The sequence below is a fragment of the Crassostrea angulata genome, chromosome 5, assembly GCF_025612915.1.
Source record: "Crassostrea angulata isolate pt1a10 chromosome 5, ASM2561291v2, whole genome shotgun sequence".
NCBI lineage: Eukaryota > Metazoa > Mollusca > Bivalvia > Ostreida > Ostreidae > Magallana > Magallana angulata.
The window spans coordinates 3,322,832-3,342,260 of NC_069115.1; the positions used below are offsets into that span (position 1 = coordinate 3,322,832).

Here is a 19,429-nt window from a genome sequence, read left to right on the forward strand (position 1 = left end):
TAACAACAACAAGCAGCAGCAGGAATAACGGTAAATCACACTGTCGCGGTGTCATCATGGTCGCAATCCATACAGCGATCAAAAACCGCGATGGTGTATCGCGGGAACGATTAAAATACCGTGAGGCCAAAAAAAAAAATATTCCTGTTTCCTGTCGCCCGACCGACCCTATATTTTAACCCCCGACCCTAAAAATTTTTTCGATCGCCAAGTTTTTTTTTCCCGGAAATATTAAGATTGACCGACAGGTTTTTAATTTTAGCTAATCGGTCTTCTAAACGTTTGAGAATAAACCCTGACCTGTCTTGTCGATAAAGCGCACGATAAACATTGACTGCGTTAACATGGCGTGTCCGGAGACAGCCAGTGTGCTGTCTCTGGAATTCCAACCTTGTATACATTTGAAAGATGGCAAGAAATTTATCACTAGCGTAAAGGATTCAACAACATTTACACACCTCTTTGAATCTTACCATGATTGTCAGAATAATTCAAAAGAAGCAGAATTTACGGTGTCTGCACAAAATCAAACAAGAATACACGGTTCCTTATCGGTGGGGGAAGTCGTTCGCAACTTTTCATTAAGATCCTTTTTATTCATATGCAAAACAACCGACGACCCAGAGCTTAATAAACTTCAACAACATGCTGCAAATGCGACTAAAAAAGCTGTAAACGCATTTGAATTGCTGATGGCAGGTGGCCGTTCTATTCCCGACAAGAAACGTAGCAGGTATGTATCAAACTACAAACAAAGTACTTGACCATGCATACAGTTTCAAGGACATTTTATTTACCGGTATCAAGCAGCAAATGTGGGGTATATTTTTGTTAGCATATTAAAGAGATTGTTCTACATCAAATGATTTTAAATATTAAATAAGGTGTCAAAATATTCTGACATATTAAAAAGATCTTTTAATAATATACATTGTACATGTATGGCTCAATATTAAGACACTTTTTTCTTTGAAGAAATATATGCTGTTTGCTTAAAATAAGGTGCAAGTGAAATTTTTTATATTAAATGCTTGTGTTGTAAATAAATAGATTTTACTGAACTTTTTCTAGCTCAGGGGTCAAAGGTGGGCTTTCCAGAAAGGATGAGTTGTACAACAACTTAATTGAGACCTTTTTTAAGCAACACAAGTTGGATCTCCCTAAACCAGTGCTACAGACAGAGGGCAGCTATATAGTTCAAGTATGTGTTCCAAGGAAATTAATTTTAAAGATGATAATTCTTATTAAATTCATTTTGATGCAAGTTTAAAGATTGTTATTTCTCTGACAGATTTGACTTTTACTTTGGTAAGTTTGAAACTATGCAAAGGGATTGGTCATCTATGCTATTGCTAGTTAATAGTCTGTGCACTTATATATGGTTTTGTGTGTCTTCCTCCACTCTAATCCTTCAGTCTTCATTAATTCTCATCCTTGTATCTTCATCTTAAATGTCGTCATATTAATATATATATTTAACAAACATATACTGCTTACCAAATCTAATATAAAGATACATGTGCTATCCACAATGTACAGTTTTATATCAATAATGATAAATTTGTGCCTTCTTTTTTATAAAGACATGTATTATTATATTAAATATTAAGTGGAAAATAGAAGATAAGATGTTCAACTTAGATAGTTAAATGTTTAAGTTAACTTGATGAAGGCTTATAAGATAGTTATTATTTCAGGTGTTATGTAACGCGCTGTGGTACATTACGAACCAACATTTGACTATCAACGATGCTGCACATGACAGACAGGATCTAACTCCAATTCCTGATGCATTTGACATGTACCAAGGGTTTAATGAGGTCAAAAGGAAGAAAATGAAACAGATGCCTCTTGATGCTGGATGTCTTAAATCTCATGCAGAAACTTTATATAGGTCAGTTTTAATTTGTGCTACAACTCTTTTATTACTAAAAAATATAGTAAACGATCACCTTTTCAATATTTATTTTTGATGAACCAAAGATTATTTCTTATGCAGTGGCAAATTGTTAATGCTTTTTAAATATGAATATCATTTTTGTAGTGTTCTATTGAGACCCATAACTTCTTCTACTGAAGCATGGAGGAAGGGAAGTAAAGAAATTCAGGGCCTGGCTGACTGTTTTGATTCCTATAGCAACTACCTAAAAAGAAAGAATGAAGAAATGCAGACAACTCATGCAGAGATGCATCCTGCAAGAACAATTGCTGAAGATGCAACTATTGAGCATAGGACACCATCATCATTGGTTAAGCAGCAATACCACCTGCTTGATGCTATCATAAAAGGAAAGGAAGTTGGAGAATTTTTTATTTTTGATGAAAAAGAGCATGTTAATGAACCATTTATTGACTCAAAGCAGAAATACCGATTCCTTAAGGGTCTTCAGCTGTCTGTTCCAATAGACATACTTAAATTCAGTCCAGGTGGATCAACAACATCCTCATTCATAATCTGTAGAACACTAGAGAACCGTGCAGAGTCACAGATATTAGTTCAGGGTGCCAGGTTGTTGCAGACAGCAAGGTCAGAAATTCAGGAATTTCACACCCGAGAGATGAAAAAAACATTCAAAGAGAAGATTAATAATATAACTTCCTTGTCACCATCTGTTATAGAATACATATACAAGGAGTTGGCATTTGATGGCAGTCAAACAACTAATCCGGTTATGCAAGAACGTTTACGTCTCATTTCATTAGGCCATACAGATTTAATTGCAGATCTAAGGCATACCAATCCAGGAAGACCAAACACGAAGTTTGATGTGTTTTTTGAAAAGCTTCAAGAAGTTCTTGAGAATATTACAGCTGCTGATGACAGGAGACATGGCCATGCACATCTCAGTGAATTCATTTCAATATCAGACATGATCCAGAGAGCAGTATCTACTTGTCCACCTGGTACCCCTGTTCCTTCAGCAAGTCTTGTAAAACTACAGTTTGCACCGAGAAATCCATATTGCCATGGGGCTTTGAACTTTACATCTCGTTTAAATGTACAGTTTAAAATTCAAAGAAGACAACTACGCACAACTCATCCTGACAGTCATTTCTGCAATGCTCAGTTTAAGTATCTAAAATCATTTGCTGTAGAGGAAGCTGAAAGATGCATGATGGTATGCTGCGATGATAAGGCAAAAGTACCAATTGGTGATCCTGGTGCTTCAGTATCAACAGGAGTAAGGGGAAAAAAATCAATTGTACCTACTTCCAGCACCCTTGTTGCCCTTGATCACGACATGACACGGTGTTCACTCACACCATCAGTTGTATTACAATGCGAAGTGCCAAAAAGTGTTGACAAATCTTTTGTACGTGGAAAGGTTTTTACTGTGCTGAATGATTCAATTTTTCAGACTGCATCTCCTTTTCGTCATGCAGCATTCCTTTCAAAGATGATGCTTAGTTCAGGCAATGATCCTAAGCCAATGCTGTTGAAATTCACAGACGGTGGAGTAGATCAAAGAAACACTCTGGAAGCTGTTAAACTAGCAAACATCTGCTTGTTTAAGGAGTTTAACTTGGACCTTTTAATCCATGCTCGCTGTGCACCAGGCCATAGTTATACAAATCCAGCAGAGAGGGTGATGAGCATTTTAAATCTAGGACTACAAAATGTGTCTTTAGAAAGAAAACCCTGTGAGAAAAAGATTGAAGATGCTTTGAAAAACAAGAATAGCATGGCAGAAGTCAGGGCTTTTCATGAAGAAAACCCCAACTTTAGAATAAGACAAGGGTGGACAGAATCTCTTGAGGAAGTAAAAAGAACCATTCAGAATAGATTTATCAGATTGAAGCTCAAAGATGAAACTGTTCAGGTCTTAGATCCTCTCAGTGACCAAGATATTGAGGTAATGAAACGACACCTAAGATAACTATTTCCAGACATGGACCTGACAAAATTGCAGAAGACACACACTAGAAAAATCAAGTCATACCAAGATTGGTTGGACCGTCACTGCAAATCTACACAATATGTTTTCCAAATCAAGAAATGTGACAATGTATCTTGCTGCATTCCCCCTAGAAATTCTCAACCTTCATGGCTACCAGACCCCCAGTTAGATGCCACAGGTGAACATTATCTTCCATACTCAGAGGTGAGAGGGAAAGAAACAACAGAAAAGGACAGACCAACCCTGAAACTTTTGAAAAAAAAGAAACCACTAGAACCTGCAGAAGGCGTTGATTGCTCGACTGTGCTGACAAATACATGTAAGAATGTTGATGTACTGGGATATATTGAGGAACCTCAATCAACACCAAGTCTGTGTACTGTACAGAATGCCAGATCAATTGTAGAATGCATAGAATGCAGGAAACCGCGTGTAGTATACTCAAAATACAGATTAACTGAAAGACAACAATATTCAATTGTATGTGACCTTAGTGAGCTAGAATACACCTGTGGATCACCGATACTCCCTCCTTCAAATCCATTATATAAAACGGTAATGGCGAGGTCAACCATCACATGTGAAAGTCCGGTTGAATTATCCTACTACAGGAGTGGTCTTGGCCATGCAAACCTTTGTTCATATTGTTGTGGAGAGGGGGAAGTTAATAAAGAACTCTTGCAGAAGTTCAAGACTGTTCTTCCCATCTGTGAAAGCTGCATCTTGCAGGGAAAGGACATTATTACACAGAGGCCCTATGGAAAATTTTAAAGCTTCATCTGAGGCCTGAAGACACTGTTTCCCCTATTAATATGACACATCTTTCAAGTTTAAAAAAATAAAATGTTTTTTAAAAATAAAATGTTTTTCCTACCTACCTACCCTATTTTTTTTGGTCAGGTGACAGGAAACAGAGATATTTTTTTTTTTGGCCTGACGGTAACGCACGCCAATAACGGATCCGCGTTGCCTGTACTGTACTTCAGAATTATCTCAACAGTATTTATTTCAGCCCATCAGTTATTGAAAAAAGAACAAGAGGCCCAGGGGCCACATCGCTCACCTGAGCAACAATTGCCTCAATTCTGATCAAATTAGCATTACAGTATCAAAATATCTTGACAACTAAGTACAGTAGATCTTGCTAAAAAAAACTGAAAATCTGCCAATTTTATCCACCTTTATTTTTTTTGGTAAATACCAAGCCCCTTTTGTTGTTGTACCTGTAAGAAGATTTTTCTCTATTCCTATATACCCCCCCCCCCCCCATTTCGTGGCCCCACTTTTCTCTAAGGAATCATCATGTTTCATCAAACTTAAATCTGCATAACCTGTGCTTTCACACTAAGTACGGTACTGTCAGTTTTGGACCGAAAACTTTTCCAGAATATTTTTAAATATTTTCTCTATATATTCCTCTGTAAAAATTCAAACCGCCATCACGGCCCCGCCCTACCACTAGGGACTGTGATTTTGCAAACTTGAATTTACACTACCTGAGGATGCCTCTACACAAGTTTAATCTTTTCTGGCCAAATAGTCTTTAAAAAGAAGATTTTTAAAGATTTTCTCTATATATTCCTATGTAAAAATTCATCACCCATTGTGGCCTGACCCTACCCCAGGTAAATGGACTATTATTTAAACAAACTTGAAGATTTTAAAAGATTTTCTCTATATATAAAAATTTATCCCCCATTGTGGCCCTACCTTACCCCCAGGGACAATGATTTGAATAAACTTGAATCTGCATTATCTGAGGATAGTCACACGCCAATTTGAGCTTTCTTGACCAAATAGTTTTTATAAGATTTTTTAAAAAGATTTTCACTATATATTCCTGTATAAAAAATGTATCCCCCAATTGTGGCTCCACCCTATTTACGGGGTTTATGATTTGAACAAACTTGAATCTACACTATCTGTGGAATTGCTTCCACTCAAATTTGAGCTTTCTTGGCCACATAGTTTTTAAAAGAATTTTTTTTCAAGATTTTCTCTATATATTCCTGTATAAAAAATTTATCCCCCAATTGTGGCCCCACCCTATCCACGGGGACCGTGATTTGAACAAACTTGAATCTACACTATCTGAGGATGCTCCCATTTTAATTTTAGCTTTTATGGCTTGATAGTTTTTGAGAAGAAGATTTTTAAAGATTTTCTCTATATATTCCTATGTAAAACTTGATCCCCCTCTTGTAGCCCCTCCCTACCCCCGGGGACCATGATGAACAAACTTGAATCTACACTACCTGAGGATGCCTCCACACAAGTTTAAGCTTTTCAGGCCGAATAGTTTATGAGAAGAGATTTTTGAAAAATACCAACAAATTTTCAATAATTCTCAATTATCTCCTCTTTAAGGTGGCTCTATACACCACTTTTTGATGACGCAGTACGCAAAAAAGTAAATCTGGAAGCAGGCAATTCCGGTACTGGCTGATTTAAACTGAGGCGAAATGTATGGGGACCGCTCTTTTGAAAATTTTGTTAAATGAATAGATTTAATTTGATAATTGGAAAATTCATTACTTACAAGTAATGTGGTATGTGATACCTTCACGTTGTGTGGTATTATTTATCGAAATAAACAATAAAATAAAGTATAATTTTTTAGATAGTTTCTTTCCCATTTCCTATATGTTACACGATAGCGCAGTGGTTTCGTAGTTACCCTACAAACCTGTAGGTCATGAGTTCGAATCCTGTTGAGAACAATAATTTTCTTAACTTTCCAAAATTTTCTAAAACGTATTTTTTATTTGAATACAGTGAAAGAAAATTCTAAACAGGTGAAAATATTGCAATTATAATATACTTTAATGCACATTAATATCGACACCTTAAGGGGATGGGAGGGTTGCTTTGAATTTCTCTCAGGTTGGGATACATAAATCCTATTAGCCTAGTCAATTTTCCCCTTTATTTATTTGACTTAGTTTTGCATTAAAGCGAATATAATCACTTATACAGGCCTATAATGAAGTATGTATATATTTATCATTCTATCGTGATATTTAGGAAATTTTCTTCAACTCAGAAATGAAAAGTCCCCAAGTTGTTTGGGCCTTGGGACTTAGGAACGATAACCCTTACCTGAGGAACTTTCATACCAAATAAAAATTAAAATATTTTTTGTGTTTATTTGCAATGATTTTCATTCAATTTTTTATGTTACATTTATTAAAATACATTTTCTTATAACATTAAGCAACTTTTTCAGATGATTTGTCAACAGAGTAAGAAAATATGAAAAATTATGTTTTGGGGAAATACTAAAAAAAAATTGCAATAATAACATTTTTGAATGTTAAGAAGCGTTATAATTTTTTTTATGTGTCCGAAGGAAATATCCATCATATGACAAAAACAATTCTCTCAATTTGTTAATAGCTGTCTTTTTAAAAAATATTTTACAAAAACACGAAAAAACATTAAAAAATTCTTTAAAAATACCTATAGTATCCCTATCATCATTTTAATATTTTATAAGTATATGTTTTGTGGTCTTCTATTGAAAATTGGAATAAACTGTGGGTGTATAGAGCCACCTTAAAGAGGGTGTGGCCCTTCATTTGAACAAACTTGAATCCCCTTCACCTAGTGGTGCTTTGTGCCAAATTTGGTTGAAATCTGCCCTGTGGTTCTTGAGAAGAAGATGAAAATTTGAAAAGTTTACAACAACGATGACAACGCCAATAACGACGACAACGACAGACAACGGACAAATTGTGATCAGAAAAGCTCACTTGAGCCTTTGGTTCTGAATGAATTATAAGCCGAAAGAACGGAGAGCGCAAGGTGAACGCTTTGTGAACACACGGTGAGCACTTTGTGAACGGTGAGCATGAAAGGAGCAGAGCAGAGAGCCAACTGAATGCACTGTGAGCGCATAAAAAAAATGGAAAAGTATAACGTTTTTAGGGACTGTAACACAATTTCTACTTGCTTGCTATGAATTATTTAAGCGTTTAAGACAATGTCAATAAATTCCAGATAGTGAATCCACAGTACACAGTGAATTCACAATACACAATCTCTCTCTCTCTCTCTTTCTCTCTCTCTCTTGCATTATAGGAGTAAATGTTACATAAAAATATTCCTTACATGACAAATGGATTTTCTTTTTTTATTTAATTGAGAAGATTATACTCCAGCAGCTAACTGCTATAAAACACCAGGTTTTGAATGAAAATATCAAAGCCTTAATTATTGAAAGAAAGAAAATATCCATGCTGAATAAAGCACGCAGACTATAATAAATCGAAATCCATGATTGATCAGTATCTTTGTTAAAACCAATTACTGTACTTGAGTCACATTCATTCATCAATAATTCATTATAATATCAGATTATCAGTATAATCCTATGCTTTTCCCTCAGTAATGTCTCCCTGTGAAACACTGCAGACACTTAACATTACTTCATGCAGTTTCAGCAGTCTTCGAAATTAAGCGGTAGCCCGATGACCGAGGCTAGTAAAATCAGGATCGGGCTACCAAATATTATTTTCGCGCATGCCCGATGGGCTAGTATGTTGTTTCCGGCGGTAATTGAAATTATGATACCATTTTTGAGTCGGCTCGCTTCGCGAGCGATCCTTGTTATCATAGCTGTTTCTGCGAATATTTTGCACTACATTATTCATGCACTAATGAAAATAGTGCATGCATTAACCTCTTTTGTTTGCGTGATTGTCAATTTGAAATGCTTAAACAATCTTATCTTTTTTACACATATATTTCTTAAGTTTTTCTTGATGTTTACAAATAAAACAAATCAAAGTAGTTTTTGTTCAATCGCCGCCCATGAATTCAACAACTTACACGGGGAAAACCTTGTTCAATGTTAAGCATAAAATCTATTTTTAGAAAAACCCAGCTCGCGAAGCGAGAAGACCCTTTCTTTCATCGGATCTCTTGGAGTGGATTTTGAGTACAAACGTGAATTGATAATGGGCAATATAATGCAAATAGCTCTTATTTCTTCGTCATTGAAACATACTGGTCCTTTGTCTCTATCCTACGATATCATGCATTGCCAGTCTGGCAGGCATGCCAGTCTATCATTGACAACGTGTTGAATCAAAGTACTGAGATGAGTTGATAATCAGGAATCAGATATTTATTGACCCATTTCTGCTTTTAACATGTAGAATTTGAAATAATCATGAATTCAGTTTAGAAATTTCTTATTATCACTGGCTACAACATATCAAAGATAAAAAAATCATGAATTTGAAAGGTAATTTTTTGAATAAAAAGGATAACTAAATATTATTATCATATAATTTAATATGATAAGTCATTTTTTGTCAAGTTGTTTTTATTGTTCTTGATTTGGGCTAATAAAATTTTGTTTGGGCTACCAGATTTTGTAACCTCACTTGCCCTATGGGCTTGTAGTAAAAAAAGTTAAGCGCAAAGACTGTTTCAGATTGTAGAAAAAAGAGCTTTGAAGACAACGACAAATTAATTTTATAAGAATCGCCGTAATATTGACCTTCACCCCACTCATCCCTGTATTTTAAAAACTTAATTGTATAACTGCTTTTCATGTCATTTTCATAAATAATTTTTTTATATAAGATAATTTTTTTTGAAATTTCAATTGCTAAATTGCTTTTTCTGCCTAAAAACCCTGAGTTTGTGTTCAATGAGTTGACACAGCTTCACAATGCAAGAATTTAATGAATTTCAAGTCATGCCTAGGTTTATCATTTCATGGCTTTTCTTTGCAACAAGTGAAAAGCTGTCAATGTGACAGCAAACCGGGTTTTCTTTTATGTAAACTGTATCCATAATCCATGTCAACCCTTATCCAGTGAAATGGAGTACCCTACATGTATATGCAACATTTTGCCAAAAAATGACTAAGTTCAAAAGCTAGTATTTTTTTTATAAATTATCGGAAATCAAAATCCTAGCAATATGCACACCTCTGATATATGTACAATTGATCTGCAAAAGAACAACTTCCTATCTTGAGAACTGTAGGAGGAGTTATCCGTACAATGAGGGTACCCTATATGCAATATTTTGCCAAAAAATGACTAAGTTCAAAAGCTGGTATTTTTTTCATAAATTATCGGAAATCAAAATCCTAGCAATATGCACACCTCTGATATATGTACAATTGATCTGCAAAAGAACAACTTCCTATCTTGAGAACTGTAGGAGGACTTATCCGTACAATGAGGGTACCCTATATGCAATATTTTGCCAAAAAATGACTAAATTCAAAAGCTGGTATTTTTTCCATAAATTATCGGAAATCAAAATCCTAGCAATATGCACACCTCTGATATATGTACAATTGATCTGCAAAAGAACAACTTCTTATCTTGAGAACTGTAGGAGGAGTTATCCGTACAATGAGGGTACCCTATATGCAATATTTTGCCAAAAAATGACTAAGTTCAAAAGCTGGTATTTTTTCCATAAATTCTCGGAAATCAAAATCCTAGCAATATGCACACCTCTGATATATGTACAATTGATCTGCAAAAGAACAACTTCCTATCTTGAAAACTGTAGGAGGAGTTATCCGTACAATGAGGGTACCCTTTTGGCAGCCGCCCGCCCGCCATCCGCCCGCCCGCCCGCCATTTTCACCATTTTAATAACCGGATTTTTCCGTTGGAAAACCCGGTTAAAAAATGATATCTGCCTTACATTTTTTTATCAAATTGTGCCATATTGTATACTCTGATTAAAAAACACACAATGTTTACATTTTAGTAACTTAAGTATAATTGATACTCTCCCCTGAGAGATTCACAACAGTTACACATTAGTATTCTTGGCTATTGACATTGTCTACCAAGAGGTTTATATGGGTCAGACTCCCGAGATGATCACAACAAGTTCACATTAGTACCCTCCGCTGTTGATAAAGTCCCCTGACAGTATCACAATAGTTACACATTTGTAAAGTAAGCAAATGATAAAGTCCTCTGTGATAATTGGAACAGTTACTCATTAGTACTAACCTTTACACCTTAGTGCCCTGAATACTGATAGTGTCTTCTGAGAGGATTATAACAATTACACATTAGGACATTGCATGGGCTATAGATAAAGTCCACTAAGAGGATCATAATAGTTACACATTAGTAATAGTTTCACATAGTACCCTAGGCTATAGGATTTATTCTTTGAGAGGATTACAACATTTATACATTAAAACCCTATAGGCTATTGCCCTGCCCCTTAAGTTTCTTTGGGGCTATATGCATCATTCCACATTTTTAAATATTGGACATCTAGATTTGAAGGAGTTAAAATTTAAAAGTTAACACACAATGTAAAATCTGAGCGCATAATGACGGACGAAAACCAATTGCAATAGGTCACCGGAGTCATTTTGGGTGACCTAATAAAGCTACTTCTGGAGATTCATGCAGGCTCTAGAAAGAATTATCGCAGAAAATATTTAGATAACTCTCTAATGCAGGTTATGTATTTTTTCTGCAATGCAAACTAACTTCATTCCAGCATGAATCACCAAAAATAGCATTTCTTTTTTTTAAATGAAATCTATAATTTCTACTCAAAATATAGTTTTTGACTAATATATCTCAAATCATGACAGTGCAAAAATCTACACCATACCTTAACAATACTGTATGGACTGGACTGGACTGGTTTGAATGATTGTAATCGCATCTACAATATACAATTGTGTAAAAAGTAAACTTATAGTACCAAGTAGACTTCATTTCAAGGGTGTTATACAATCATACATAGACCATGACATCATTACTTCAACATTCTTCAACCTCTGTGACTGTTGTACTAAACAGTTTTAAAGTTAACAGTAAAACTCTGTTCAGTTATTACAGAGTCCTAGGGAGCAAAGGATTTACTTCGTTATACTTCGTTATATCTGTCTCACTTTCAAGATTTTTATCTAATTAAAACTTTGATAGAACCCCCCCCCCCCCCCTAAAAAAAAAACAAAAACAAAAAACATAGGTAATCATAGATTACAAAGCTCACCAAGATGATGCATCATCTTTCTAAGAACAACTTGATCATAAAACATGAATTATGAAAATCATAGTTAATGATCTTTTATACCAAAATATAATACAATATCAAATCAACAGATCATATGCTATGATATATCATATGTTATTATATGATTGATTAATTCCTAGCTCTCTGATTGGCTCATACCAAACAATGTAGAAAAAACAGAACGTTATGTTCACCTGCACGTGAGGAGGTCAATATAACATTTGATTTTTGCTACATAGGACTAAAAATAGATCGGTGATTTCCAAACTGAGATGATTCGTTATCGTTATTCTATGATCCAATGAAATTTCATGTTTCTCACTGCATTCAGTTGGATCATTTGCAGGCAAAACAAAATGGCACAATTTGCATCACTTGATGAAGAACAATTCGATATACTTCTTACCAATAAAGATGCCGACAATAATCAAAAGGCAACAAAATTGGCAGTTAAAACAATGTGAAGTTATTTAGACAGCTGTGTCTGCCATGTATGATGTTTAATCATTTGAATTTCTCAACAAAACAGATTCATTGTATTAAATAGATATTACAAGGTTAAGAGGAATGACAGTGTTGAAGTTAGAGCTCAGTGCTATATTATTATATTGTTATACTTTCATGTTAAATACTGAAATCTGATTGGTTAAGACGCAGTTAATATAATTTACTATTACCCTCAGCGTTAGCAACGCACTTGGCAACGGGTAACATTAAAAAATGTTACATGCGTGCAAATTATGCGCGTACGGTTCGCTGTAGAATTCACGTTATTCCTATATAAAAGCAGTAAAATTTTCTTAAAAATTTTAAAAAAGACATTCAGTATAACAAAATAAATAGTGCCTGTTTGGGAGGATAACAGTTGAAATTGACACCCCTCGAAAACCATTGTCAACCTGCGCTTCGCGTCGGTTGACAATGGTTTTCTCGGGGTGTCAATTTCAACTGTTACCCTCCCAAACAAGCACTATTTATATATTGTTACACTATCATATAATATTTTACAATATCATATCTTATGATACAATATCATATCTGATAAAATACTATATCACATTATTCATTACATTGTCAATTAAAAATAGGATATGATAAAATATAATATATCGTAATCAGCAATCACATCTATCAAGCAAGTTTGAGTGAGGAAGGACAAGGTTTACTTAGCATCCGATAGGCCCTTTATCTGGGGCTTGCCTTATTTTGTCAAAACAAAAGTTAAATGTACTACAGACCCTGAAACGTGCTACTACACCTCTAAAACGTACCGTTTGTGCAAGAAACAAACCTTACCGTTCACAAAACGAACCGTACAATTCACAAAGTGAACCGTCTGTTCACAAAACAAACTGTACTGTGCAAAAAGTGTGCTAGATAATTTATGCAAGACCTGCCTTAAAACATCCAAACAAGAGGCCCATGGGCCACATCGCTCACCTGAGCAACAATAGGTATGATAAGTCAGCTTAATGGAGTCATATGGAAACTATCTGGACAATGTAGTTTACATGTAGACCCTGTATAAATAAAAATCCATTTTTTTTACCCTGTATATTTTATGTTTATAATCAAGTCCTTTTTCTAATAGGATGATTTTATATCTTTATCACTTGTTGAGCATTGCAGATCTCAAAAAGATCCGAAACAATTGTTTATATATGGGATATAAACCTACATCAAACATATAACAATTGTAAATTGGAATCCCAATGTGGCCCCACCCTACACCTCAAGATATTGATTTCAAAGAATTTGAATCTACATTATCTGAGGTTCCTTTTAGTAAAGTTACAGCTTTTCTTGGCATGTGCTTTATAGAAAAGATATTTTTAAAAAAATTCTATCTATATTCCTATGTATATTTTTGCCCCCCCCCCTGTTGTGACCCCATCCCACCCCTGAAACGTTCAACCCCCCCCCCCCCCCCATTGTGGCCCCACCCTTCCCCGGGGATTATGATTTTAACAAATTTGTATTTATACTATATAAGGATGCTTCCAAAAAAGCTTCAGCTTTCCTGGCTGATTTGTTTCTGAGAATTTAAGACTTTAAAGATTAACTCTATGTAAAAATTCGCCCTTCCCCAAATGTGGCCCCACCTTACCACAAGGACCATGATTTAAAAAAAACTTGAATCTACACAATCTAGGGATGCTTCCACACAAGTTTCAGCTTTCCTGGGCAATTGGTTTTTGAGAAGAAGATTTTTAAAGATTTACACTAAATATTCCTATGTAAAAGGTCAACCCGCAATTGTGGCCCCATCCTATCCCTGGGAGTCATGATTTTCACAACTTAAAATCTAACCTACATGAGGATGCTTCCACACAAGTTTCAGCTTTCCTGGCTGATTGGTTTCTGAGAGGAAGATTTTTAAAGATTTACTTTATCTATTCTATGTAAAATTTCGACCCTCCCCCCCCCCCCCCATAGTAGCCCTACCTTACCCCCAAGGACCATAATTTGAACAAACTTGAACCAACACTATCTGAGGATGCTTCTACACAAGTTTCAGCTTTTCTTCCCAAATAGTCTTTGAAAAGAAATTTTTTAAAAAATATCAGCAAAGAATCTGGGGGAATAAGCCGAGGCAAATGCCCACGTAGGTCCATAGAAAAATCAAAGGCCTGAAGGCCTGAGCGGCGCATCGCATTGAGGGTAGATTAGCTGCAATAATGGAGCCCTCTCCCAATTTTTTTTTTTGGGGGAGGGCTACAACTCCATATTATCTCCGTAATGGTGCAAGTGTGATTCACTCCCACAACGATTTCGTCTCAAATCGTATATAAATGACAATAACATTTGCATTAATTATTTTCTTACCTGAACTCAAACATTGTAGATGTCTATGGCATAAATTAATCAAAAATATCAAGTATAGTCCATATATCGGTTATTTTTCGTGTATGTCAACAACATAAGTTGAATTTGTCTGCCATGTTTACTGACCTTGACCGGGATTATTTTTGGACAGCCAATGAGAATTCAGGAGCGGATCTTGAACTGAATATAGGAATTCCCCTATTATAAACATAATTAACACGGTAGATATGAATTTCTATTATATACCATTTCCTTAAATGATGTTTTAGTGATAAAAGGAAGCAAGATCTACTCTGACATTCACACGAGAACTGTGAAAAAAACGACTGGTAAACATGCTGATGTGTTTTATCTGGTTTTGATTTATATAAGGAATAAGGAATCATTCTTTGAGTATTATGAGGTGATAATTTCGGTTGGGCGCGATCAAATCCAATAAAGCCCGAAGGTCTTTATGATAGATTTGATCACACCCCGACGGAAATTATCATCTCATAATATTCAAAGAATGATTCCTTATTACTTATATTTATATAATTTTAAGCCATCGTACCATTATATATTTAAATGATAGATACGCAAACCCCGCTGGCGCCTCGATTTGGCGTCATTTGTATTATGGGTTATATAGTACAAAATCGATACGTAGTGTTATCACAGGCGAAAACACTAGAAAATGTAAATATATAGGTTAGTTTGTTCAACCTGAATTAAAAAATCATTTTATCTAAAGGAAGTCAAATATAAAATCGATATTTTCAGACCGAAGTCAGTCGCATTAAAAAATTAATTTTGCACCGATACGGAGATCCTATGGAGTTGCAGACCTCTCCAGTAAAAATCAGATATTAAAAAAAATCGGAGAGGGCTACATTATTGCAGCTAAGGGTAGCTAATTTAAATCAAAGGCCTGAAGGGCCACAATGGCGTCGAGTTAAAGTTAATTTGAAGAGTAAAAACCTAAATAATTTTTTAAACAAGCGAAAAGCTGTCAATGTGCCAGCAAACCGGGTTTTCTTTTTATATGCGAACTGTATCCATAATCCATGTCAACCCATATCCAGTGAAATGGAGTACTACCCCTATGCAATATTTTGCTAAAAAAGACTTAGTTCAAAAGCTGGTATTTTTTTCATTAATAATCAGAAATAAAAATCCTAGAAATATGCACACCTCTGATACATGTACAATTAATCTGCAAAAGAACAACTTTTTATCAGAATAGTTATCCGTACAATGAGGTTACCCTATATGCAATATTTTGCTAAAAATTGACTAACTTCAAAAGCTGGTATTTTTTCACAAATTATCAGTAATCAAAATCCTAGCAATATGCACACCTCTGATATATGTATAATTGATCTGCAAAAGAACAACTTCTTATCTTGAAAACTGTAGGAGGAGTTTCCGTACAATGAGGGTACACTTTATGCAATATTTTGCCAAAAAATGACTAAATTCAAAAGCTGGCATTTTTTTCATAAATTATCAGTAACCAAAATCCTAGCAATATGAACACCTCTGATATATATATAACTGATCTGCAGAAGAAAAATTTTCTATCTTGAGAACTGTAGGGGGAGTTATACGTACAATGAGGGTACCCTATATGCAATATTTTGCCAAAAAATGACTAAGTTCAAAAGCTGGTATTTTTTCATAAATTATCGAAAATCAAAATCCTAGCAATATGCATACCTCTGATATATGTATAATTGATCTGCAAAAGAACAACTTCTTATCTTGAAAACTGTAGGAGGACTTATCCGTACAATGAGGGTACCCTATATGCAATATTTTGCCAAAAAATGACCAAGTTCAAAAGCTAGATTTTTTTCATAAATTATCAGTAATCAATCTTAACTTTAAAAATAAAAAAATTAAAAAAAAATTCAATAGTCAACTTTAAAAAAAAAAGAAAATGTTTTTTTTATCACATAACTAATAAAATTACAATTCATTACAAATTTGCTCACCTAATTCTTAAAAAGTTTTGAATTTCAATTGAAAATTTAAGTTTATAGAAATATCTTCGGAGTTAAATTTTTTTTTGGATTTTTGTTCTCTATTCATATGGAAATAAATAAAAAATTATGATTGTGTTTAATTCTATATATTTTATACTGCTGATAACCACTCTGTCTCTTATCATCAATTTCATCTAAAATTCACAAGGGTCCAAAGTCCGAAAAGATCAGGGGTAGATAAAAGAAAGCACCCATTCACGTTGTTTACAAAGTGAAAGTAGTTCACTACTTGGTTTGGTTGTAGATGTACTTATCGCTCGATTAGGAAGTTTTGTTTCTACAAGATCAAACATTTGTGCATTGTCAATTTTCGATATGGATACAAAATAATCTATTTTGCAGGCTGGTACATTTCATAACCAAATTGAGTATGTAAGCCCAGCTATCGCATGTGTCTCGGTGCTAGTGTATTCATCCGCTGAAACCGAGACATATTGTTTTCAATAAAATGTGAACATTTTTAAAGACGGCAACCATTTCGAATCTGCAAACTTGTTTTGTTGACGTACAGTTCTGCTCGAAATTGAAGTATGTCATCTATTTTTCTTCAAACACATACGAAAACTTTGCACTCATTTGAGTTGTTTGGCTCCTAAAAATGCAACTTCCGGACGTACGATCCCTAGATGGCTTTCGAGCTTCGCTCGACGCCATAAAAAGCATCACTAAAAGTTGTTAAATATCGCCATTCTACATGGGGAAGGTGGCGCGCTCTTCCTCATTCAGTTGGAAATCGTCTTATTCGTTTTATCAAGTGATAAAATACGAAATTTGTTCCTAGCTATAGGAAGACAGCCACTTACTCTCATTCTAATATAAAGATTTTATATACGAAATTATTACATTCCTTTACCTCCGATATTCAAACAATTAACGTCACCGCTTTTAAATTGAAGAACAAACTGTTGCTATGCAAATTATCTCATCGGTTGACTGGTCCTCTGTCCCTATCATACATCAATCGGCAATCCTCGGCTGATTCCGCTACGCTCCATACAAACTGTCGAGTGCGCGAGACATCCGAGTAGTTCCGAGTAATCATACATTGCAGGCATTGCCAGTCTATCTCACCTGTGTATTAATCTTTGTTTTGTTCTTTAATTGATGTTGATGTTTTTTCAATGTGTAAAAGAGATATCTGTAGTAATGATTTGTTGATATTTTTAAAACGCGTACTGAATATATGTTCCTGGTTGAAAATACGTAACAATCAGAATGGCACTATATATTCAATGGCGCATTGATACTTGAGTTCTATAACGCCGCTTGTATATAAGCCGAGAGAAGCGAGCTGACAGCAATGAGGCTACATCGCTGATAGCGATGCGCCTCAAAAACAAAATTATTTTTCTTACAAATTTCACTTTAGTTACATTTATAAAATATAGGTAATCATATACATTCAGTATTGCCAAAACACACAAAAAGTAACTTCACATTTAATTGATATTTAGACAACAAAATAGTTATATGCTTATTTAGCAACAAAATAGTAAAGAAATCGGATATTCAAACTATATTTTTCCATAGAGTGGGTCATCGTACCACTTTTTAAAATACAAATATTGATAGCACATGTAAACGTTTATCTTTTTCGACTTTCGAAAAAATGGTACGAAAACCCACTCTATGGTAAAAAGTAAGTTTTCTTCTTTTAATTTTTAAGATCGGTCTTAAAATAGCTAAGTCCAGTTGTTCGCGTAATACCGATAACAATACAATACACTATTTTGTAGCTTTTAAATAAGCAAATCAGTGGTGTAGTGGTAAGCGGGGAGTCTTTGAACAAATGTAATTATGTTAAAGCGGGTGTTCGAATCATACACGTGATCGATGTTTTTTTTTTCGGGGGGAAGGGGGAGGGGATATGTTTTGTTTACATCGTAAAAATTCGAACGTTTTTTTTCCTTTTTACTTAATAATAAAAAATTGCTAATAATAATTAAAATTGAAATTATTTGATATTCGTTTTCTACTACTTTTTGTTAAGTATGAAATGTATGCTAGTCTCTTTGAGACTGCAAGATTTCACATTGTAAACAGACATGGGCCGACCTTCACGATACGGTTGTTGTGTATGCAAGAAACAATTAAAAGGCAAGACAAAACGTTACATCCCTCAATCCTTGAAAGCCTTGTTAACACAACAGGGACATACACTGGACAAAAGCAGTCAAATATGCACGAAATGCAGAATACAAGCCAAATCAAAGGTACAGTGTGCGCCTAAAGGAAATTCAACAACTAACTCGCCATGTATTTCACTTCCCATTGTATCAGCAGGAAAGTCACATAACAAATGCGTGTTTTGTTGCGAAAGAAATAACATAGTAGTTGTACCAAAAGAAGCACGAATGGATGCATTCATTCACTTTCAATTGCTTGTACCAGTTGGGTGCAAATGTTGTCACAAGCATTTACTTGGAAAACGGCTTAATATTGATCATTTACATGTTGACTTTGATAAATATAAGATACACAATTCTGCACTGTCATCTAAAGAAATACAAGATTTACTCGAACACGTTCGCTTAAGAGCAATGGTTCTTGTAACACTTACAACTTAAGTTTTGATAAACTTATCAAAGATGAAGATTACAATTCTTTACTGGGAATCTCCAAACTCAATTTCGACGATCTAGTTTTACATGT

At 34.7% G+C, this 19,429-nt stretch overlaps 1 protein-coding gene across 1 annotated transcript; it reads left to right on the forward strand.

The window, feature by feature from the left end:
• The first annotated feature begins 143 nt into the window (after nt 1-143).
• LOC128183636 (uncharacterized) lies at nt 144-3,878 on the forward strand. The gene is made up of 4 exons (XM_052852739.1): nt 144-1,201; nt 1,292-1,308; nt 1,698-1,894; nt 2,045-3,878. Exons 3-4 carry the CDS (start codon nt 1,800-1,802, stop codon nt 3,876-3,878), a joined length of 1,929 nt encoding a protein of 642 aa, XP_052708699.1. The 5' UTR covers nt 144-1,201; nt 1,292-1,308; nt 1,698-1,799.
• Nucleotides 3,879-19,429: the final 15,551 nt, after the last annotated feature.